Genomic DNA, 23,384 nt, shown 5'->3' on the forward strand with positions numbered 1-23,384 from the left:
GTTTTAAAAGCAATTGTAGCAGGATTTGATTCCCAAAAGGAATTTCTCACTCACATTTAGGGCATGATTTGCCCATTTCTACATTGTTTCTGTCTCCGCCTCGACCCCAGATGGATTTCCTACAGAATACTGACCATGAGCAATGGTATCTTCAGAACTTCCATGTCACAGGGGCTTAGGGGGTAAGCTGGTTGCTAGTCAGGTCTGAGCTTGCACCACACCTTACAAAATACTGGAAAAAGCCTCAGTCACCTTATCTGAGCTCTCAGAGAATAGAGGGCACGATGTCTTCAAGGAACTCACCTGTCTTCAAGACACTTACAATGAACTCATGTAAATCTAAGTTTACTCTACAAATGGATGTGAGATCCACTCACAGCGTGATCAGGTCTTGGTACTTTTCTCCATGGGAAAACCTAAAATTTCACCAGAAGTCGATATTCAAGATCCTCCAGGTTTGGATTCCTGAGTCCTGAAGAGTCTGCCCCAAGGGCTGACAAACACGCTGCCTTCTCTCTGCCCAGCACAGGTATCAATAATAAACCACCATGGCCCTCTTCCCCGCCCCCCCCCCCCCCCCCGCAGCTTGGATACCGCCTTGGAATTCTCTACACAGCCCTTCAGGTGACTACCACCAACCTCCCCTGGCTGCAAGTTGAAACACATTTGCCATTCATGGATCCTACATGTTCAAGCATTTCCTACCTCTTAAAAAACAGGAGAATGGCAACTGTCTCAAAGAGTAATCTGTGGCCCGTAGGCATTCATTCAGAATTCTGTCTGCATTTTAGACGAGTCAGTTCTAATTGTTATTGACTTTCAAATGCCTCAGGTTCACGTGGCTTCCAAAGTCGGGCCTGGATCATGTGTGAGCTGGAGTCCCTTATTGCCTGTGTAATTACCTTCTCCTAGATGCAGTTGGACACCATGACTGGACACATGGGCAGTGGTATCATCTGCTGTGTTCAAACCCCAGCTCCACTACGCATGACTGAGTGACCCGGCACATCCTTGCACCTCACACCTCAACTTCCTCATCTGTCAAGTGGAAATAAGATCATACCTACCTACTTCATCATGTGATTATGAGGGACCATGGGTTAAAACTCAAAAAAAAAACACTTAGAAGAGTGCCTGACATGTTAAACACTTAATAAGTGTGATAAAAAAAAAATGTTGAACCAAAAGAACACGTTAAAGATCAGTGTTTCACAGCTGGTACACGGAACATACAGCCACAGAAATAGAAAGGGTTGGGGTCCTTTAAAAATTCATGCTCACCCCAGTTCAGTTCAACAAACATTTACCAAACACTTGCTTACTAGATGTCCAATACTATTGTAATAGCAAAAATACAAAGATGAATAAGACACTTCTCTACCTCGAAGCAAAATCCTAACAGTTATGAACCTCTATACTTTCTCCAGATAATGAGAAAACACCATCACCATAAAAAATACACTCACTCTGGATCTGAGTGCATTCAAACTCACTTTTCAGCAAAGAGCTGCAGGTCCCTCTCTTAAGCTCCATCTAAGATCTGCATTCCAAAATAAACAACATCAAGGAGAAAAACTTGGACCAGTCTTGGTTTCAGAGATGAATCTGCTTCTTTGATTCAGGACCAAGCTTCTCTTCATAACAACCTTGCAGTTCTCTCCCCCCAGACCTGCGGGTTGACTCACTAGACTCCTAACAGAGGTAGCAAAGAGGTAGCCTTTCATAAATTAAAAACTTTTCTCACCTTGACTTGTGTTCTTACAAATTAATGAATTAAAACAAACACACACACACACACACACACACACACACACACACACACAACTCTTTTTCTGGTCTCCCTTAATCTAGATTTGATGTGCCCTGAGTGTCTGACATCCTCATTCCATTCATGATTGTCATTCTTTCTAGGAGAGTCATTGCTTCAAAATATGTGTGGGTGTGCTTCTGGGAGCTCAAGACAGTCAATGTCCTCATCTTAGATGCAAATTCAGCGGTGCTCTGGGGGCCCAGCTACCCCACTCTGCCAGCTGTTTGCCCTGCACCGTCAGGACAGTGGCTCTGCTCACCGGCAGAGTTAGTGCAGGCCAGTCTGAACCTCTTACCGGTCTCTAAAATGGGTGTAATAATACCCCAGAGAATAAACTTGTGTGTACACATTCGGTAAACTGCAAATTTGCCATTCAAAAGTACGATATTATTAGCACTTCTCAGCTGCTCCGACTCTGTTTCGCATCCGTAGAATAAAAAACCTACACTACACTCACCTTATTTACAGCACAGGGCTTCAGTGAGGACTGTATGGCTTGGCTCCATGCAGGAGCATACTGTGACCACTGCAAATGCCAGTTACTGCTTCTGCCTGCCTCCTGAGGGCCTGCTAATCCTCCATCTCCTTATGGCCCTGGTGCTAATTTCCTGAACGCTTTCTGTTTCTATAACTAATGACAGACAGTCTGCTTTTCTCAAAAGGAGCCTTTCGGCCATTTCTCTTTAATTCTCAAACCTCGGTGACTTCGAACAAAATGATCACGATAGCTCCAGGGCACAGAAAGTGCTGACATGGCCCCCCCTCCTCCCTAGAAGCATCAGAACCAGCATCTTGCAAAGACAGGCCAGAGTAGCACGTGGCCTGGACCAGGAGGACCACTGTGCGGGCAGCTGTCCAAGCTCAGAGCAGGCACTAGCAAAGCAGCCCATCTTCTAGCTCTGAGGGTAACTGTGTGTTTAGGGTCTCCACTTTCCCCTTCCCAGAGTGTGTGCTTCCTGGTAATCAACCCCAGTCAATCTCCAGTCAGCCACCTCAAGGAACGAAGAGCCATGCATGACTGTATCACTAGTTAAACTGACCTCATTCCTTTTTTTACTCTCTGTCCCTACCCCTGTTCCCTCTAAAATATGAACTCCGTCCAACAAGAACTTTGTCTCTCCTGTGTGGTCCAAAGGCCCGACACAGGACCTAGCATACAGTAGGCACTCAATATATGTAACCTCTATTCCATCATCCTTTTCTTTGTACCAGTATTTTCTACTCAAGAGATACTGGACTTGAGAATTTCAATCTGGGAAAAATCTTAAGAGATCATCACGGCCCTGTGTCTTTCAAATGGTTGTAGCACTGGACCATGGCCCATGTTTTTAATCATGTATCTTTATATATATATATAGAGAGAGAGAGAGAGAGAGAGAGCGAGAGAGAGATGTACCTTTATATATGTTATACATAATACATATACACTTACACCTTAGTATAATTAAAAACTAGTGTTTACATAAAGTTATTTATGCTTTAGTGTGATTAAAAAATTAGTGCTATATATATATATATATACACACATATATACATAATATACACATAAGTAAACAGGAAGTGGAGACAGCGGAGGCCCACCACCTGTTCCTCCATCTCTCTTTCCCACTTCCATCCCTGAAAGATTCATAAAACATCTCTAGTTTAAAAGCTACTGATCTAGTCATTCACTCAACAAGTACTTATTGTTGATCCCAAATGTTCTAGGAACTGCCAGGGGCTGGGGATACAAGACTGACAAGGTCCCTGGTCCCACGGAGCTTACATTCCAGTGGGGACAGACAGGAAATGCACAAATAAGGAATCAGTGTAAATCCAGACAGTGATAAAAGTTATGAAGACAATAAAAGCTCTGTAATGCAATAAGTGATCGGGGAGAGGAGAGAAAAGAGACTAATCATGTATGTCTGCATTAGTTAGGGGAGCCGCGTGAGGGGGGGATGTCTCTCCAAGGAGGTGATACCTGAGCCAAATCCCGTGTGTGAAGAGTAATCCATCCAAGCACAGCGGTGCAGAATCCAAATCTTTGGGGTTGCAGATGGGGAAACTAAGAAGCAAAGGAGGACTGACTGGTCCCAAGGTCGCCCTGTTAGTGAGCCATGAAGCTTGGACCAGAAAGGAGGTCTCCAGTCACTCCACACTTACCATTATGATACAGTGTTCTCTCTCCTAGTTTCTGCAATTTGGCTTACTCTTTTCTGGAGCAATTTCCTTTAAAGGTGACCTTTTCCATACTCTTTAATGCATTTCTTCACTTTTATTTTCTCTGTAAGTCACCCACATAATCAACCTGTGTCTATACACATACTAATAGTAGCATACTATATATACTAAAAATAACCATGGTAGACAAACGGGGTGTGTGTGTGTATGTAATGGGGATTTGGGGTACATTTGCTAAGCAAAAGTAAGACTCAATCTATTGGGAAAAGAAAGGCAACTCAACTTTCTTTTTTTTTTTTCATTTTTTTTCAACTTTCTTTATCTTAGTATTTTTAAAAAGAAAAGAAATGTTACATAGCATAGTATCAAGCCTTTTCATCTAAAAATCAAAAAAAAAAAATCTTAGAAGAAAAGCTAAGGAGTTTAGAAGTTACTAGGGAAAAAAAAAAAAAAAAAAAGGCACCAACTCCCTGGCTTTCATGTAACAGTGAAGCTGAGTGTGTCTACCTTTTGAAACAGAATAAATGACAACCACAACCAAACGCCCCTTCTGGCTTCCTGCTGGTTACATCTTGCTTTGTGAAAGAAGACACACTGGGCTGAACTGGAGCCAGCGATGGGATCCACAGAACCCCAAGATTCTAGGAGCTGTAAAAATGCAATTTGAAGAGCTGTGCTCCAACTAAATCAGGAAAGAGGGAGGGAGGGGGCTGTGCTATCAAAGAAATTCTCTAGATGGAATATTTGGTTGGGTACACTTTCCTTTGTTGGTTGGTTTGGAGCAGATCCTGTGCGTTTCTTTTTTCCAGTTCTATTAAATCCTTACACAGATCTGAGTTTTAAGGGCTTAGGGCTGCCCCTGGGAAATAAGTGATTACATTCTCTGTTTAGGGTTTCAGTGATAAGGGGAAAAAAAAAAAAAGGCAGTGGATTGAATTCCCCTCCCCCAGGCCAATTTCTTAGTGACTCTCTTTCTCCTTGTTTCCCTTTAAAGCAGAAACATGTTTAAAAAATGAAATGGTGACATATAAAAAAATCCCATCCATTAATGTGCACTTCTCAATTGTTATACGTATATGAAAGAGAGGCAAACAGATGGGGAGCCTGATGTACACGGCCAGGACACCGGGCAATTCCTGAGGAAGGAAGGCTCTACAGTTCACATTTTATATTTCATGTAATTATTTCACAGGAGTACTGGAGTGGAAAACTTCTTTATCTAGAAAAATGTCGCAAGTGTTAAGTGGGAGGAGCTGGGAGAAAAATCAGTGCTTCCCGCAGAAGTAAATGTAATAAATCAAACCCTAGTCCTACAACCGAGCTCCTGATCCTGGACCCCTAAACCCCATCAAATAGGCTCAGATAATGAGTGACTTGTTCCTGACTTCTAGGAAGGGGGATAAGCAATTCTGTGCGTTCTCCCTTCGCCACATCTGGACCTTGTTCCCAAGATTACTTCAGACCCTCCTCATGGGCACTTCCTCTATTTATTTATTTTTTAATTTGCATTCTTTTTTTATTGAAGTCTAGTCAGCTTACAATGTTGTGTCAGTTTCTGGTGTACAGCATAATGTTTCAGTCACACGTATACACACATATATTCATTTTCAGATTCTTTTTCATTATAGGTTACAAGATACTGAATGTAGTTCCCTGTGCTCTACAGTAGAAACTTGTTGTGTATCTATTTTATATATAGTAGTTAGTATCTGCAAATCTCCAACTCCCGATTTATCCCTTCCACTTCCTTTAAAAAACAAAACAAAACAGTCCCACCCTGGTCACCTCTCCTCTCCATTCTTCCTAACAGATCTATTTAAGGAGAGACTGAAGGTTGAAAAACAAGACCAAAGTATCAGGGAACGTATTCACAGGGTACCAGCCCAAAAGGGGCCTCAGAGCTGAGCCAGGTCACTCTGCAAGTGCCCCTTGTTGGTTTTCCCAGAAGGACAGTAAGCACCAGGGAGGTGAAAAGACTAAGTTGCTACTAGCTGGTATCAGTGGCAGCACGAGGACCTTCACCATCCAATTCCCCAGCCAGGACGCTCTGTGATCACTAATAAGTACAGAAAGTAGAACAGAGCATCACTGTTCCCTCCCTCTTTACTTATCATTGATTGTGAAGTGTCAGATGGAAAAAAATGAGACACTTACAGTCATTTGCTACCAAAACAAACAACAACAGCGACAGGCATTAGAAACTCTGCTTTTCAAGACAACATGCTTACTCCCCACCCCCCCCACCCCCGAACTCGCCAGCAAAGTCTTCTGTGACCTAGAAGATCGAAGGCAATTACATTGCCCATATATATTTGCTATGCTGTTTGACTCTCCCAAGGGCAGCATAACAGTACAAGGGGAGTGACATCTTTATGAGGTTAACCCTTTCCTATTCTCAGGGTAGACTACCGAAGGCAGATGTGTTCCCTGGAGCGGAACAAGAACGCTGGAAATTTGGTAGTTAGGAGGAATGCCAGGACCAGGCCATCATCCAGGAGGGAAAAAATAAACTGTAGCTCAGAGAAATAGTGAGCTGGGGAAGCCTATGAGAAGGTTGTCGCACATGAAGTGCAAGTGAGGTGATGGGGGTCGGGGCTCGAACTACCATACAGCGAGGAGACAAGGCAAAGCAAGGAAACTCACGCGTGTTAAGCTCCACCACGTGCCTGACAACATGCTAGGTTCCTTCACGTATTGCCTCATTTAATCCTCACCACCTTTTGACATAGTTTCTATTATCACGAAAAGCAGAAAGCGAGCCTCCAAGATGTTAAGTAACCAGTCCTGGAGTCACACTCCAGAAGAGAAGGGACAGCCTTCCGTGCTAAGGTTTTCTGGCTCTGATTCAGTTACGCTCTGCTAAGCTACAGACCACCCCCAAAACTTAGTCGCTTAAAACAGTTAGGCAGTACTTCCCATGATTCTCTAGGGGGCTGGGCAGTTTCACCGGCGCTCACCCACTGTCCTGGCTGCGCTGGGTTGGAGGAGAGGCTGGTCCAAGATGGCCTCACTCTCGTGTTGGTGGTTGGTACTGGTTAGAGGCAGGGGCACCTTGGTTCTCGACATGCAGAGGTTCATCCTCCAGTTGGCCAGACCAGCTTCTTTATAAGGTGATCTCAGTGTTTTCAAGAGGACTTTTTTTAAACCATGTCATTGAGATATGATTGACATACAAACACCCAGGTATGCACCCAAGAAACCATCACCACCATCAAGGCCAAAAACATATCCATCACTTCCCCAAGTTCTCTCGCGCCCTCTTTATTTTTATTTACTTATTTGTTTGTTTTGCTTGTTTGTTTATGGTAAAAACACTTAAGATTTACCCGCTAAACAAATTCTCAGTCCAAGAGGGCTTCTTAAACCCCATCCTCACAAGTGACAGCACAATGCCATTTCTGCCCCATATTCTTGGCTAAAACAAATCACAAGGCTATTCAAGATTCAAGGGGAGAAACAGCACCTACTTTTCAATGGGAGGAGTGGTCCAGCCCCCTTACAAAGGGGCACGTGAGATGCAAGGAATCGCTGTGATCATCTGAAACACAATCTACTAGAGGCTGTAAACTCCATGTCCCTTCTACCATCAAAACTGTAATAGAAATTCTCACTTGCCCCCAACTGTACTTTTCATAGATTTACTGAAAGTTCTGAACAACAGGCTGACGTTTTATAACCTGGAAGAGACGTCAGAACACTTGGGTTCTAGTTCTACCTCCACCACTATGGAAACTGGGAGAATTTTCTTTTAAATGGGCTTTAATTTTTTCATCTAGGAGAAAAGGGTTTGGTCTGTTTTCTCTCTAAGGGCTCATGAGACTGTATAAATGGACAGAATAGTGTCTGTTTTTAGATCAATATGAACTAGCCCTCTTGGGGGATGGGCAGGATAGAGATGAGACAGGGCTAGAAATGAGATGGCTTCTATTTGCCACACACTCCCTCTTTCATTGCTGTGGGTTCAGAATTTGGGCGGCAGCGAGCCAAGGAAACGCCTTCCCATGGGTGATTGAAATCTCCCGCGATCTGCGTGCTGCGCTGACCATTTCTGTCCATTGGATGCTAAGCTGGCACGGGTCCCCGGGCATTATACCAAGGATTAGCGTACAAGTCCTTGCCCGTAGGGCTTCTAGACCTGGTTAGACAAAACAATTCCCATGCAGCACACACTCACGCCAGCTAAGCCGACAGTGGAGGTGAAGGGGCCCTGGAGCCGGCCCCTTCCTGAGGGAGCTGGGAGCTGTCTCAGAAAAGATATTGTTGCCTCTTCTATGAAAGATCAGGTTCCCAAGGAGAAAACTCATGTTTAATTTAGCACAAAGACAGCTCAGAATCTCTCTCTGGGGGACTGAGCCTGCAAACAGATCCACATGTAAAGAATCTAAGCAAGAAAAGGAAGCTCTCTTTGGTGCAATGGCCACAGGACTTGGGTGCGAACTTTCCCGAACCTTTGCCTCTGCCCGGTGTTTCTGTCAGGAGGATCGCTGGTCCCTCCAGTTTACCCTCAGGTCTGTGACCCTGCACTTGTTCAACGCTTCTGTGAAACAGCCCCGTAGGGTGATCCCACCAGCACATACCTTTTGCTGACTGCAATCACACAGTGCAGCGTGGCAACCTGCTGTGCGAGTCTTAGCTGGTTTAGCAAGCATCGGCCCACTTAGGTGCACAACAGCAACAAAAAATTAGTTTCTCAGCTGCTCAGCCAGAGAATGCTTTTATTTTTACATAATTTAGACTCCAGAGACCTCCAGAAATGAGCAGTGCACACAGAAGGATGGCAATCATCATTCCAAAGACACAGTACAGTACACATTGTATTCAATTAAGCCACTTCTTTGCACTCTGGTTACCATGACTCTAAAAGATTATACTGTGTAGCCAACAAACTCCTGGTAAGTTATTAGCAGTTGAAGCAAACTTTTGCCTTAAGTAAATTTTGGGGGGGGGGGGGAGAAAAGAAAAGAAAAAGACATGTAATTAACTTTCTGTTCAAATCCTTCAGAACTACCTGAAAAGACATCTGTTGTTCAGTGGGGAATTCAAAGTGTTGGGTTTCATGTGGGTGAGAGTTATTAGTGTGCTGGAAAAGCTCCACAAAGAAAAGTCAACCATATTTCTGACAAAAGAGAATTTCTCTTTTAAATTTAATATTATCCCTTTCTTTTCAAGTTCTTCTGTTTCTTTTCTTCTTTGAAGTTTCTTTTTGGGGTGGGGTAACTAGGTTTATTTACTTATTCATGTTTAGAGGAGGCACTGGGGATTCAACCCAGGACCTCGTCCATGTTAAGCATGCGCTCTACCACTTGAGCTATACCCTCCCTTCAAAAGAGAACTTTTAAAATGACAGTGTTAATGATTCCATATTAATGGAGGAAACTGCCCTGACTCAGGAAGCAAGAACACTGTTAAACACAAAACAAAACAAACTCAACATAAATTTGATTCTACAGTTCCTAAGAATAGTATATTTCAAGCGAAAGAGGGGGATGTAAGTTGAAATGCTGGGGAATAAACAAACAAACAAAGTTGTGACTACATTCTTTGCTCTGAGTTGGAACCAGTAAATCCATCCTTGGCCAAACATCATCTGCCAAGAATAAGACTATTCTCATTCTAATCCTGTCACTTCTTCATAGAAACTTCGTGCTTTTGATGAAGAATTATCACCAGGAAAACTTGCTTTGAAGCTTTGGCAACATTGTCCTTGTGTTTCTTATGGAAAGTCACACACGAGGAGGTACTGAGCGAAGAAGAGATTCCAAGCTTAAGAACCACATCAAGGCTTGACATTTTCAACACGCTCCAGTCAGGGTTGGGAAAAGGGCAAGTTTAGGTCACCTGCTCGTGTCCAGTTGCACTGAATGAACTAATTTTCTAGCAACTTGAGCTAGGGATGTGGCTTTCAAAGGCATAAACTGAAATCTCTACTGCAGGGAACTTCTAAGTCTTTGTGACTCTGTGACCAGATTCACTCAAGAGTTACTCACGGCTCTGAATTAATAATTCAGAAATAATTCAGAAATTTGGACTATTCAGTCCCAGGGATTCCAGATTCTCAATAGAAACAGCTTAAATTTCTCATTTACCCACACGGCCCACACACCACACTCCCAAGGTAACTGAATGGAAACCCTGCCTTGATTCTAGAAGGAGTTAAGGAGTCAAATAAACACTCACTCTAGTCACGTTCTAGCATAGGAGTCTTAGAACCCCAGGAATGCAAGAGATATCAGTTGTTCCTGTGCTGAAGAAGGACACTATTTAACTGATTCCAGAAAAATGTAAATCTACTCCAGATGGCATCCCCATACTAAACTATTTAGGGAAATTGGATACCAGGGTATACTTCACTAACCATTTTAAATAAATATTAGAGAGAAAATCCATACCCTTCCACAAAATATCACTGACACCGTTCTGGGGATAGAATCCAGAGCTGGGAAAACCATGAATCTGACATGAGTGTGTCCTTCCCACATTAATAATAACAGTTAAAATGTATTGTGTCTCTTAAAGGAGCCAGGAAATTACCTCATTTACTCACCCACCCTCAGTAGTTAGTTCTATCACTATTGTTCCATTTGACAGGTGAGGAAACCGAGGCAGGAGAGTTTAATTAACTTAACCAAGAGGACACAGTTATTAAGCGGTGGTAGAGCTGTTATCTGGAACCAGGCAGTCTCACCCAAGCCCCAAGCCCCTAAGTTCTCCACTGCCTTGCCTCCTTAAACTAGCTTTAACACTTCAGTTTCCAACCATACCCACACCTGCTTCAGACTGTAAATTCTACGAAGGCAAAGGCTACATCAAATTGCTCATCGTGGATACCTTAATTCTCTGCACGATGATTCTTTATTGAATTAATAGATAACTTCTCCAAACTCCAAAAGCATCCAAGTCCACAATCTTGATAGGAAATTTCAGAACCTTTGCCAAAACTCATTAAGACCTATGGAGGCCATAGTGCATATAAAATACTGTTATTTGCCCATTTCATAGCCATCCCTTTGGCAATTTGGTTGTAGTAGGGCCTAGTTCTCTAGCCTTCTTCAAGCCTGGTGGAGAATACATAAACTTCTCTCTTCATCCCCTTTCTCCAAGGAAACAGAACAGCTTTCATCCTTTCACACCTGTCCCTTAGCTATGTGTAGGAAAGGGTCAGAGCTGACAGCGGTCGGTAGACAGCCCATTAGCTACGGGCAGTCTCTCAGCATCCTGCCTTGAATCAGGGAGATGAGGAGCCACCTACTCCACAGGGAGCCTTCCCTGAGCCCGGTGAGCAGGGACCAAACAGGGGGAACATGTCTGACTGACCCTTAGGGCAAGTAACAGATCGGTAACACACCTGCATTACAAAGCCAGGAAGAAAGTAAGTGTATCTCAAAGAGCATCTGAGATCGCAGCTTCTTACACATTTCTGCTCACGATTTTCTTTTCTTCTTTCTTTTTTTTTAAATGAAAAGAACTTTTCCAAGGTAGTAAACAAGCAAACTCATTCGTTGGGAAGATCAGTTTACACATCAGGAGAAGACACTTTTACCCACGGGGCCATTTTTCTTTGCACCGGGAAGTCTAGCCAGTCTAAGACGAGAGGTGTAGTTGCTTCTGCTTCTTTTAGTTTCTCTTCTGCGTCTAGCTAGCGTGCTTTTAAAACCACCTCCTTGTGATGCCAAAGGCCGTGTCACGCTGTCTATAACTCACAGTGAATGGGAGAAGTGTGTAAATAGCGAGGCATTAAGCAGCTCAGGGGACTTGAAGATAGGTAATACAGAACACTTAGGCAGTGCGCCATGCGAAGAGGCTGCTGGAGGGGAAATGTAATACTTGTCTTCAAGTATATGAAGGATTATTATTGCTTCATAGACGCCGACTTCTTTGAGCCTTCCTTGCTTCTGATCTACTCTTGCCAGAGCTCCAGACCCTCCGGGAAGGGGATCGCCCTCCCCTGTGTCTCTCACGGCTCACACCCCACCACGGTGTCAGCCAGGCTCCGCGCTCGGTCCCCGAGGTTCACACACACCTGCACGCAGCTACCCCACTCCTCCTTTCCACCTTCTCGCCCTCCTCCCAGGCCTGTGGGTGACCCACACTCTCCATAAAGCGCTGCCTGGCCTAAGTTTGAACCTCTGGCTTCCCAACTACTAACAGCACTCGTGTTTTGAGCGCCTAATATGTGGCAGGCACTATACTGACTGCTTTGCAAAGAGAACATTAGCTGTACTTTACAGATGAAGATACTGATGCCCCCACAGAATAAAATTACTTCCCCAAGATCCTACAGCGAAGTAGGTGTGAAGTAGGGATCAAACACAAGTCAAACTATAAAATCTAGGCATGAAACTCTTTCATTTACCAAACCTTTATGCCTCTGTCTCCTTGTCTGTAAAACAGCCAAATGTTGCTGATCTATCCTCCTCTTTGTATTTTTAATTTTTTGATTTGTATTTTGGGGGGGGCGGTAATTAGTTTTGCTTATTTATTTTTTAAATGGAAGTACTGGGGATTGAACCCAGGGCCTCATGCATGCTAAGCACACACTCTACCACTGAGCTACAGCCTCCTCCCCTCTTTTTTTTTTTTTTTTAAGCATTATATAAAATATACAATAAAAGTGCCTTGACAGCGTAGGCACTTTTCCTGTCCCCCTCTCTCTCTGGTTTTCTGTATCAGTTTTGGTCCATTCTACCTAGTTAGTCCTTTTGCCAGTTACCTTATCAATGTGGTCCTGATGTGCCCACTAGACTGTAAGTAAGAAGGGACCATGTCTTTAGCTGTATTTCTCTCTATTCTCCCACAGGCCCTGTTAAAGTGGGAGGGAAATTATCACGAAAATGCAGAAGAAAGAATTTAGAATTGTTTTCATTAAGTGTAATCCTGCCTATGAACCTATAAAGGGTCTGGACTGGAGCACAAGGAAGTGGCGGAACCCACTTGGAAGGGTTTAGCCACCACGCACAGCAGACAGAACACGATGATTTTTCTCAGATTCCCTTCTAGGCTTTTCAAGATGAAATAGCAGCGCTAAAAAAAACACACACACAACAACAATAAAAACAAAATCAGCCAGTCAGGGCCACTCTTCTTAGTCATACTGAATTGTTAAGCTTAAGAACATTTGAAAACCCGTGTTTGTCTTGATCCTTAACAAAAGGTTTCCCGGCGTAAGGAAGCCATGCAGCATTAAACTTTAAGGTTTGGAAAACTTTGATAAATATCACCTAGCAACGGCATTATTTCAAAGAAAGTAGATGGCCCTCTATAAACAAACGTTGACCTAAACTAAGCAAGACATCTCAGTTGACATAATAACACGACTTTGCTGTCAAAACAAGCTTTCTGTCCATTTTTGATAAAGGATCGCACCAACTTCTCTCTCTACTTGAACTCTTTTGCCTCTGTAAGATCTTATATTTACTGGAAAGAAGTAATAGGAAGGTCCTGGGTAGATAAGAACTCTCCCTTTATTACTTTGTTCTGGAAAACAGAACAAAAATAGGTCAGTTCTCAAGGAAATGATGGCTGCATATATAAATAATGCAAACACTCCTATCCCGGTCCCACGGAAGATGCTCATCACACAGACAGCTACAGACACCCAGATCTGGCCAACGAATCATTTCTGTTCTTGCCACCCCGCAACTACCCGCCCCACAGCCCTCAAATTTTAAATTGTCAATTGGAAACTTGATTATTATCAGTTAAAAATAACCAGGGAACTCTGGCAATGATTTAACTTGTTTGACTTTCTTAAGCTAACAATTAACATTTTAGACTATTGTTGACAAAATATTGAACTTTCCCATGCCATGTGTGCAAACTGCTTTTCTAATACTGCTGACACACTCCAGTGGAGACACCTTTCAAAACTGCTCCGGTCCACGCAGGAGCCTGTAAAAGGCCCTAAACACTTTTACACCGCGGCACATTTTAACGAGGATTTCCTGGGACCTTCAGGAACACTGAAGTACACGGATAGCTCAGTCTTATCTTGACAGCACTGCATTTGAAATACCAATCCCTCTATTTACAATAAAAGCTATTTCACCATTTAAAACAGACAACTGAAAGCTTAAGTACACTTTTAATCCCTGGCAAAACCGGTATGAGGATTCATTGTTTAGCAGTTTATTATTAGTAATACTAGTAATAATGCCTTGCATTTCTGCGGTGCTTAATTTTTTTTTTTCTAAAGCCTATTCAGAAACACATTCATTTGCTTTCTCAACAAGCCAGGGCAGCATTATTATTCTGTTTTTACGGACGACTGCTAAGTAACTTGTCCCAGGTCACCCCAGCTGGTTCGTGATCAAGCAGGCACGGACCCGGGGATGCAGACTCCTCGTCTGATCTGCTTCTTTCCCTCCACACTACATTAGAGAAAAGATAATCTCTGAAGCCAAAGATGACTTGGAACCACTTATCTATCCATCCTAGCAACACAGTCGAAGCAACAGAAAAAGAGCTTGTCTCAGGCAAAAGGGAAAGATTAATAATGCACCATGGAAGCTCTAAACCTTTCTGGTCCATGGACCAGCAATTATTCAGTTTCACAGTTCATTCAAAGATTCAAACATACTTCACCAGAAAATGATTTAGTGCCTAAAGCCTGCTCCAAGTGGTTGGAAATGCAGATCTGCTTAAAGCCCTCTGAAAGGCCCTGTTCCTGCAGTCTCTGCAGTAATGGGGCTTCCCCTGAACTTGGACTTGAGCTAAATGAAGAAACTGGCTGACTAAGGGCTGCAGAATTAGGCTCTCAAAGTGGACAGAATTAGAACTGGCTTAGAGGTTATTCTTGCATTGTTCACGCAACTTTGGCTATTGGAAATCTCAGACATGATAAATTTCTTGCAGTACAGCACCTCTCAAAGTCAACACTCTCCCACAGAACAGATATTTCTGACGATACACAAGGCACGGTACTAGCAGGTATGCAGGACACAGTTTCCATCCGAGGACACAGTCAGGGCATATGCTATTTTAGGTGATCAATAGTCTCTCCCTTTCTCCAAAGGACATTTATGGCCACTTACGGAATACGAATTAACTATTAAAGGGATACCTTCAACACACCTGGACAGAAATAAATCTGGTTACGGACACATTATTCCAAAAGAATTCTGACACTCCTTTTGTGCAGAGGCCCCCTTCAGTGAATGGTGTTTCTGAAAATAAGGAGAGCCCGAGCAAAGTGAGACCTGCAAATCTAACGGGCTCAGTGAATCACCACTCCTGAGTGCCCAGGCCTCCCTTCGGACACAATGTTATCAGGTCAATACAGTACTTGCATCACCATCTCTGAGTACCATGCTGAGTAACAAAGCGCCAAATTTAGAAACTAAAATGGAGAAGGGAATTTCCAATAACTGGAATAGGGGTGCTGGGTCAACCCTGGCCACGGCACACGTTCACAATGGAAAGCCACCATTAGCAATAACTTGTACATTGTCCTCCCAACTCTCACTGCATCGCTCGTCATCACTGCACTCAGGGAGGCAGCTCCTCTAAAGGGAGGTTTCAGGAGATGACTGGTAACTCAGAGAGAGAAAACAGACCCCTCCTAGACCAGGAGTGGTCTTGTAGCCACCTCTGGTTTCTGCAGCTGTGAGTCTCCAGTCGGGAAAGGCCAGGCGCCGTGCTCGCCCTCCCTCCCAGCGTGGATACAGCCACCGTAAAGTTACAATAACCACTGCAGTCGGTTTCATTTCACATCCCAAAACCCCCAAGAAGAGGAGGCAGCCTTGTCTTCCTTCCAAATTCGAGAAAGGCAAAAACCACAAGAACGAGGCCATAAACAGACACCTTCCTGGCAGAGGCTGGGATGTGATGGCTACGTCTGCTCTTGGCACCCAGGACAGAGATCAGTCTTCTCCTCTGAGAAGGGCTGGGCGCCTGGTTCCCTGTATCATCCCCAGAAACACTTACCAGGAGACGGCGGAGCACACAAAGCCGTATTATTGGGAGACTTGCAGACAGATTATAAATTGACTGGGGACAATCAAGGCATTTAGACACTTTTGGCTGCAGATGCCAGTGACACACACGCACATACAAACCTCATTCTTCTCTCCATTCGAGTGATTCTTTTCCAGCCCCTCCCCCCTTCACCTCAGCATCTCTGTTTCAGGAAACAAACTCCCCTTGCTGTCCTAGGGAGTTCCAGGGAGAGGTGGGGATACAGCAGGTGGGAGGGAAAGGAAATCAGACCTTGAAGCGCTGATAGAACCCCAAAGGCTAACTGTATCCAAGCATAAAACAGCAAACACTGGGCAGTTTAACTGTTAGTTATTTTTCATCTGGAGTTGGCGCCAGGAAGTTGCAGTTCTAGGCGTCCCAAGCCAAATGTGTGTGTGGTGGGACAGAGGAGGATCAGTCTAGCCCCCGGAGTTTCTGGAGCCTTCACCACCACAGACCCAGGCCAGGGATAAGGAGGAGCCGCCAAGCGGCATCCATGTGGGCCTGGCTGGAGGACGGCCTCTCCCTACGGCTCCTTCTCCAGTTCCCTCGGAGGCTTCTGGAGGCCGTTTAGGCTTGCCTGGCCGTTTCCTGTGGCTGACTTTCATCAGGGCTTGCTTGGGCAAACTGGAGCGGCGCTGTCAGCAGACACAGGACTTCCGAAGCCCCGCAGAACTCAGAAATTGGAGGAAACTTCCAGGGCTGCAGGGCAGGGCTCCACCTTCTACCCAGAGGCCACGGCCACAGCCCAGCAGCTTGGCGGGGGTTGTGGGGGGAGAAGCCAGCGCAGGGCAGGCAGTCACCTGACCAGGACTGGCCCCAGGAACCAATGATTCGAGGGCTGCTCCCTCTGGGATGGGGTGTGTCCATGCCTCTGAGGAAGAACTTCCAGCCAGAAACTTAATCACAACTTTCAGGTCTGAGGTCCTGTCACCAGGAGTGGCTGAAGACAAGGTACTTTCTAGGATGACAGCATGGAAATAGCCCCCTTGCGCCTGCCCACTTTAATGCATGTTGTAAGTCAGCACTGCCTGATCATAGCGCCTGAGAAAAGCAGCTGGGCGGGGGCACTGGGGGCGTCTAGAGGAAATCAGGGCCTCTTAAAAACATGCCCTCACCAGGCTTTGGGGTAGTTCCCCCAAATTTGGTTTTTGAGTGAGGGGACCCTCAGGGAACTTCATCTGTTAGATTACCATTTACATTCTCTTCACCCAAGGACAAGGGGCCACTTCAAAGAGGGGAGAGGAAATGGGACAAGAAGGAAAAAGCCTGGATAAAGGGCAGCTGGACTGCTCAGTGCTTTCAGGCTCAACACAGCTTGCTGGGCCTAGTCAGTACTGGCCAGCCAACGCAGGAGGCTCCTTGAGACAAGGCCTTCCTCAGGGGCTCAGATCTTGCCGCTTGTAGCCAACCCTTCTACAAGCTGTGGGCCCCAGGGAGCCTCTGGAAAACGCAAGTTTCTGACCACTTAAGGAATATTCTTCAAGGCAAGGAAAACTCATGAATGAGCACCCACAGAACTTGACGAGAAAGAGCAGAACACTGCACAAATGACACACCTAATGGCCTCTGAGGTCATCAGGTGGCATCTTGGCCCTTTTCACTGCCGTCCACCCTACATCAGGCCGAGGAAAGCTCCACCCTCACTAAAGGCCACATGACCACAGCCAGAATCAAGAGAAAACCAGGTGCCTTACCGCGATCAGGGCTGAGTTCCTCTGGTCCCCGGGGGTCGAAGCCGGTGGCTGCTGCTCCCCTTCGATCCCACTGATCCCACTGCTGCCACCATTATTGCTGCTGTCCAGCAGGTGCTGCTGGTGGTGATGGTGGTAGTCTGGCGGGGGCGGCGGGGCTGCTTGCGTGGCCGCTTGGGAGGCTGTGGGAGGTGCGGCAGGTGGTGGTGGAGGGGCTGTCGTCGTGGTGGCCGCGGTGGCAGTGGCCTTGGAGTGTTTGCCGGCCTTCCTCGCCCCCTGGCCATGCTGTACAAGGCTCAGGAGCTGCAAGGTGCTCTCTCTTTCCCTATCTGAGCTCTCAGCCCTACCACGTTCATAGCGTCCTTCACAGCTCAGGTGGTGCTGGCGGCAAACGGCGATTCGAGCCCGAAGGCGCTCCACGATGGCACTGTGCACTCTCGGGGTGACGGAGCCCCCTCCAAGGAGCCCCGCCCCAGGGGCCCCCCCTAACCCTCCAGTGGGGGCCTGCGGGGGCGCTGTGTCCCCCATCTTACTGGACACAATGATTGCTGCCTCCGGGATGGTGAAGTGGAAGGAGGCTATTGCTGGTTACTGCAGGCAAGTCTGCTTTTGACAATGTGCGCTCAGTGTTCAGGGCCACATGAACAGAGGTCTTCAGAGATTGAGGGGGGAGTCGTGGAGAAGGTATGGGGGAAGGGAGTTAGTGAAAAAGAGGGTGCGGAGAAAGAACAGAAACCAATTGCAGAGGATAAGTTGGAAACAAACCCCAATCAACTTAGTCTAATTGCATTTGACAGCTCTGGAGAAGTTGGACAGAGTTAGTGGGGTTTTTTTTCCCCCAGCAAGCCGACAAGAGCCACTAGGTACTTCGTAAACACACGATCTGTGGGTTAGAGCAAGAATTCAGGGATTGTCAAGGGAGAGAGAGAAACAGACAGCAACAGGAATTGAGAGAGAGGGTAATGGAGAGCTGGATTCCCCCTTACGTAGTTGTTTCTGAAGATTCTTTATGGGGATGTTTCTGCAAAGAAACACATTTCCACCATGCTCGATGGAACCCCCAGCCTTTACTTTTCCTCAGGTTTAAAAAAAAAAAAGTGCTGTTTCAGAAGCTTTTTTGAAGTCAATGTTCAAAACGTACAAAAATCCAGAGAGACTGTCTTTTGGTTTTTAATTTTTCCTCCCTTTCCCTTTGCTCCGGTGTTTTCTCCTGGGGGGGGGGGGGGTGCTGTAGGATGTCTTCTCTCCAAAGAGGGAGACAGCTTTTCAATTGTTAATGTCAGTAACTGGACTTTTGGACCATGCTTTTTTCTTCAGCTAATCCAATCACCGGTAAAAGCCTCATTCCCTGTAAGGTTTCCCAGCTTTAAATGCAAGCAGTCTGAAGTCACTAGCCACTGAGAGAGAGCCTTCAACACATTTTTCTTTTTCTTTCCCGCTTACGTTTCTATTCCTCACCCCCGGCTCTATTCTAACACAGTATCAAGAGAGACAAACTCTTCCGAGAGTAATTTACAAACGATGGTCAAACTTACAAACTTCCAGCAAATTGCACCGAGTCATGTCCAGCCACTTTTCTGTCCACTTTTGTACATTCCATCCCCGGCCAGTGGATCTGAGGGTCTGGACTCGCAATAAGCAATGTGGTTCTATCTCTTGGATGGCTCCGCGTTAGAGATGGAAAAGAAAGTAGCTTGTCTTTTCCTTTCTCTTTCCCGTCTGTTGTTCGCCGCTTTGCTGACACTGGCTCCCCTGCCCGGAGTCACGGCGCTACACAGGCTTTCATTGTGCTCCGATAGGAGAGGGAGAGAAAGAGAGAGAGTGAGACAGAGGGAGAAAGAGAGAGCCAGCGAGCTGCAGAGGGGGTGGGGGGGCCGGGGGGCGGGGGGAGAGCTCGCCCGAGGCTCCCTGGTGGAAGGCGGGTGCCACTGCACGGGCGAGCGGCCGCAGCCGGCGCCGGGGAAAGGGGAACGCAGAGGGCCTCCCAGCGGCTGAAGAGGTGAATCCCAAAGCCTGCGCGTCTCGGCGGCGCGCGCAGCTCGGCCTCCTACTTGGCTCCGCGGGGAAGGCTGGGGAAATTCCCCAGCCTCTACCCGACTACTTCACCGGCTCGAAATGTTTCAGAAATTCCCGGCCAGGGAATGTATTTTCCCTCCCAGACCTCCGTTACGCCCCCCTGAGGATGTCGTTTTCATTTTTCAATCAGTTGTCAACGACACCCCTGAGCACCCTAGTGAGAGCTGGGTGAGCACTGGGAGATGCTCATTAGTGTCACAGGGAGACGTAGGGTGTGTGCGTGCTGAGGGCGGGGGGAGGGGGGAGAGAAGAGGCAATCACATCATTAGCTGCTAAAGGGACAGCAGGTGTCTCTACCTGCCCGCCTGTTTTGTATGTCTCTGGCTAAGTCAATCTGGATGATCACAAGCAAAGCAGTAGGAATAAATACAGTATTTTGCTAAGATGATATTGCCATATCAGTTCTAGGAAAGAAAAAAAAATGTCTTTGAAAAGGCAAGGCTGCGTATGACAAGCTAAATGCAAGATCTGAGGTCTGCACAGCTGTCTGGTTTACATATATAATGAGGAAAATGATTATGTAGTAGCCGAGAAGTTTAATAACACAAATCAAATAGATCTGACACAGATGGTTGTCCCCTCATCTTCAGATAACCTCTACCTTTAAGATCTCAAGATGTATACTGGAGTCTGCTTATTATTATCAATTACGGAGAATCAATTAAAGTGAGCACAATACTGGTATAGTCAGTGTAACAGAACACATCTGACTCCGTATTAGATCTGTTCCTTTGGCTTTAACCCTGTGCCCTGTTTCCTAGGCTTAGTCTTGCTAGCTCTGTACCTTTTTTAAAAAATGTTACCTTTAGCCTGAAATATACAGGAGAGCCTATTCTCCAGGCTCCGACCTCTAAGGATATCAACACTTCCGCACTTATATAAAGACAACAAGTTGCAGGATAGAAAATAATGTTTGTCTTGTTACAGGTTTTACAGGGGCACCATGACCTGATCCACAGGAACAGCTGCAAGATCAAAGAATTCCTACAGCAAGAAGTTTGCAACAACCAACACCACCCTCTCCCTTTTTTAGTATAAAAGGAGCCTTAATTCTGACTTGGGGAAGATGATTCTCTAAGACATTACTCTGCCATCTTCTGAGCTGAATAAAGTCGCTATTCCTTGCCCCAATACCTCGTCTCCCAATTTATTGGCCTGTTGTGCGGTGGGCAGAACGAGCTTAGACTCGGTAACATTAAGACCATAAGTATTCTGTGTATCCTAACGTGGAAGTCACTTGGATTTCAGTTCTCAAGCTATGGGGCTTTGTTAATTTAAACCAACTCTGGCATTTCAGTAACACCATCCTGCTTCAAACTGAGCTGTGGACAGAAGTGAATGGGTAAAATCAATGCAAACATTTTAAGACTGGCTTAATCTATAATTTAATTCTCGATAGGCTGGCCTACATCGGTCCATTTTATTTTCACAAATCCTGGAATGTCAGTTTGAAGTTGGGGACCAAGTGCACTCTAATGGAATATAACTGTTTTACTTTTCATTAGAACACACTTCTATCAGTCCCTTCCAAGGCTAAGTTCCTCACCGCTCATAAAGAAAGGCAGAAATTTATCTTTTTTATGTACACAACTTTGAATGGAGAACTCTCTAGTGAGGTGTCATTTAAATGTGGAGTTTTGATCATTATAAAATGTTCAAATATAAATGGGATTTTTTAAGTTTATTCATTAAGCATTATCTTATATTGGTGCTTTATATTCAGCAGTCATACTTGATAAAAGAGAAAAAATTAATATTTAAATTTAAAACTTACTGTTCACTCTAATAGTCCTGTAGTAGCATTCGTTTTGATTAATAACAAAGTCCTTAGTCAAAATCTGCTGTTCCCAAATGACATAAAGTCAGATACCTATGCTAGATAGGGACACACCTTAAAAACTTGTCAAGCAAGAATTTAATACATTGTCATACTATATTCTAGTTGTGTAGGACACGCCTCTACAGTGTCTTTTGTACACATTCACCCTTTACAGCCATTTAATTTCAAGCTGACGTCATTATCATCCACATCCTCATTTCTACTCACATCAGTTACTATTTACTCACAGTCACTTTTTCAGGAACAGCACTTCACATGTATTTCCCTTAATCCACAAATAATCCTGAAGGATAGGTATTATTAATCTCATTTATAAATGAGGAAACTGAGGCTCATGGAAATTAAACTATTTGTTCCGGTTCATATAACTAGGAAGTAACAGATCAGGACTTGAACTCAAGGCTGATTTCAAAGCTATGCTCTCTTAACCACTGGGTTTGCTGCCTCAGTATCAAGTGTGAAAAGAGTTACAGGGAAGCCAGACTATCCCCAAAATAGCTCAAGGGCTGCAATTACACCTCAATCAACATGCTGGCGTCTAAGCAAGTCCCATAATGCCTCCAAGAAATGAGTAGTGAATAGAACTACTCATCTGAATATGAGAGCAGACAAGTGAGAAAATATGGTCAATTACATCCAGCTACCAATAAAATAAACATTTCTTTTTTCCTTGTCTTTCCCTTTTTATGGAACTGTGCACTCTTATAACCCTAAAGCTTCTGCATACCCCTATGATTTTTTCAAGCATTTATTCCTTTTTATTTGTCTATTTGTCTTCCTCATCATCCCTACTATTCACAGCTAACACAAAGCATTTAACACTCCAGTAATAAATGCCATCTAAAAAGTGCGTAGACATGTGAGATTTATAAGTTTACAAACCATTTTTTGCATTATATAACATCAATATTGATGATGATAAAATAATACAGTATGTCATAATACCTGTGAAAGTTAATTCTGCTTTTTCAACATTTCTATTTTCTTCTAGACTTCTTGCTTTTGGCCCCGTGATCCATGCAAATTCTCATTTCCCAAGAGCCTGTCTCTTTGCCACTCTTTCGGTGTTATCATGTACATAAAAGCCTCTTGTGCTCTCCAAACACCCACTGAAGATGCTTGTTCGGTTGCAGTGACCTCAGACATCAGCAGAACTAGCGATTAGCATCTCCTGATCAACGGTCAGAATGCTGTTCTAACAGGAAAGATGCTTCAAACCAGCAAGATACCTGACCTAGGAACTGGGTCAGCTGCCATTGTAGGTCCCTAAAATCATGAGTACCTTCATTTTTACAAATTAAATGCATGCTGTGAAAAGAACAAATTAATTTTTGAAACTCTCCAGCTGGAATTCTCACTCTTCAGCTGTCTCAAGCTCGTCTGTAGTGTCACATACCATCACTTCAGCCTCAGCTTTCAATCGTGGCTTCATAGGGTTAAGGATGATTTCCATATGCCCATGAAATAATAATAATACAGATATGTGACTGAAATTTCTATTTCACACTTTAAAAAAAAAAAAAAAGGTGTGCACTCCTCACAGGAAACAGCACCAGTGTGCTCACAACTTTGTAAGCTTCTCCTACCTGTTCTGTTTACAATCATCATGGCGTAATTATGGAAAATGAATTGCAAAAAATATTCAGCATTCTCTAGGTAAGGACTTAATAAAATGTAGTTTTTAATGTAGACACTACATACATACTGAAGTCCATGCCGTGAACCCCATAATAGGGGATGCCAGGTTCAACCAAAACTTGAAGTAAGAAACAAGTACCTAAAATTCCACCGGAAAATAGATACCACTAGAACACCATTTTTAAGAATTAAAGATACAGAATAGACAAGG

General features: G+C 44.6%; 1 protein-coding gene and 1 long non-coding RNA gene across 7 annotated transcripts in view; one reads left to right on the forward strand and one right to left on the reverse strand.

The window, feature by feature from the left end:
- The window catches only part of MAML2 (mastermind like transcriptional coactivator 2), a 342,067-nt gene extending 323,920 nt beyond the window's left edge, over positions 1–18,147 (reverse strand). For both annotated transcript variants that reach the window (XM_074372917.1, XM_074372916.1), the window contains exon 1: positions 17,623–18,147. In XM_074372917.1, coding sequence (XP_074229018.1) covers positions 17,623–18,147 — 525 coding nt within the window. The remainder of the gene's footprint in view (positions 1–17,622) is intronic.
- LOC141578909 (uncharacterized) lies at positions 16,754–20,820 on the forward strand. Of its 5 annotated transcripts, none has more exons than XR_012509795.1 (4): positions 16,759–16,879; positions 17,142–17,613; positions 17,978–18,216; positions 20,623–20,820. It is a non-coding gene; the product is annotated as an uncharacterized LOC141578909 (long non-coding RNA). The 5 variants fall into 5 exon arrangements; XR_012509797.1 differs by having other exon boundaries at positions 17,990–18,216; XR_012509794.1 differs by lacking the exon at positions 17,142–17,613 and having other exon boundaries at positions 16,754–16,879; positions 17,990–18,216.
- The last annotated feature ends 2,564 nt before the right edge of the window (positions 20,821–23,384 follow it).

Source organism: Camelus bactrianus, chromosome 10 (genome assembly GCF_048773025.1).
Source record: "Camelus bactrianus isolate YW-2024 breed Bactrian camel chromosome 10, ASM4877302v1, whole genome shotgun sequence".
Lineage (NCBI taxonomy): Eukaryota > Metazoa > Chordata > Mammalia > Artiodactyla > Camelidae > Camelus > Camelus bactrianus.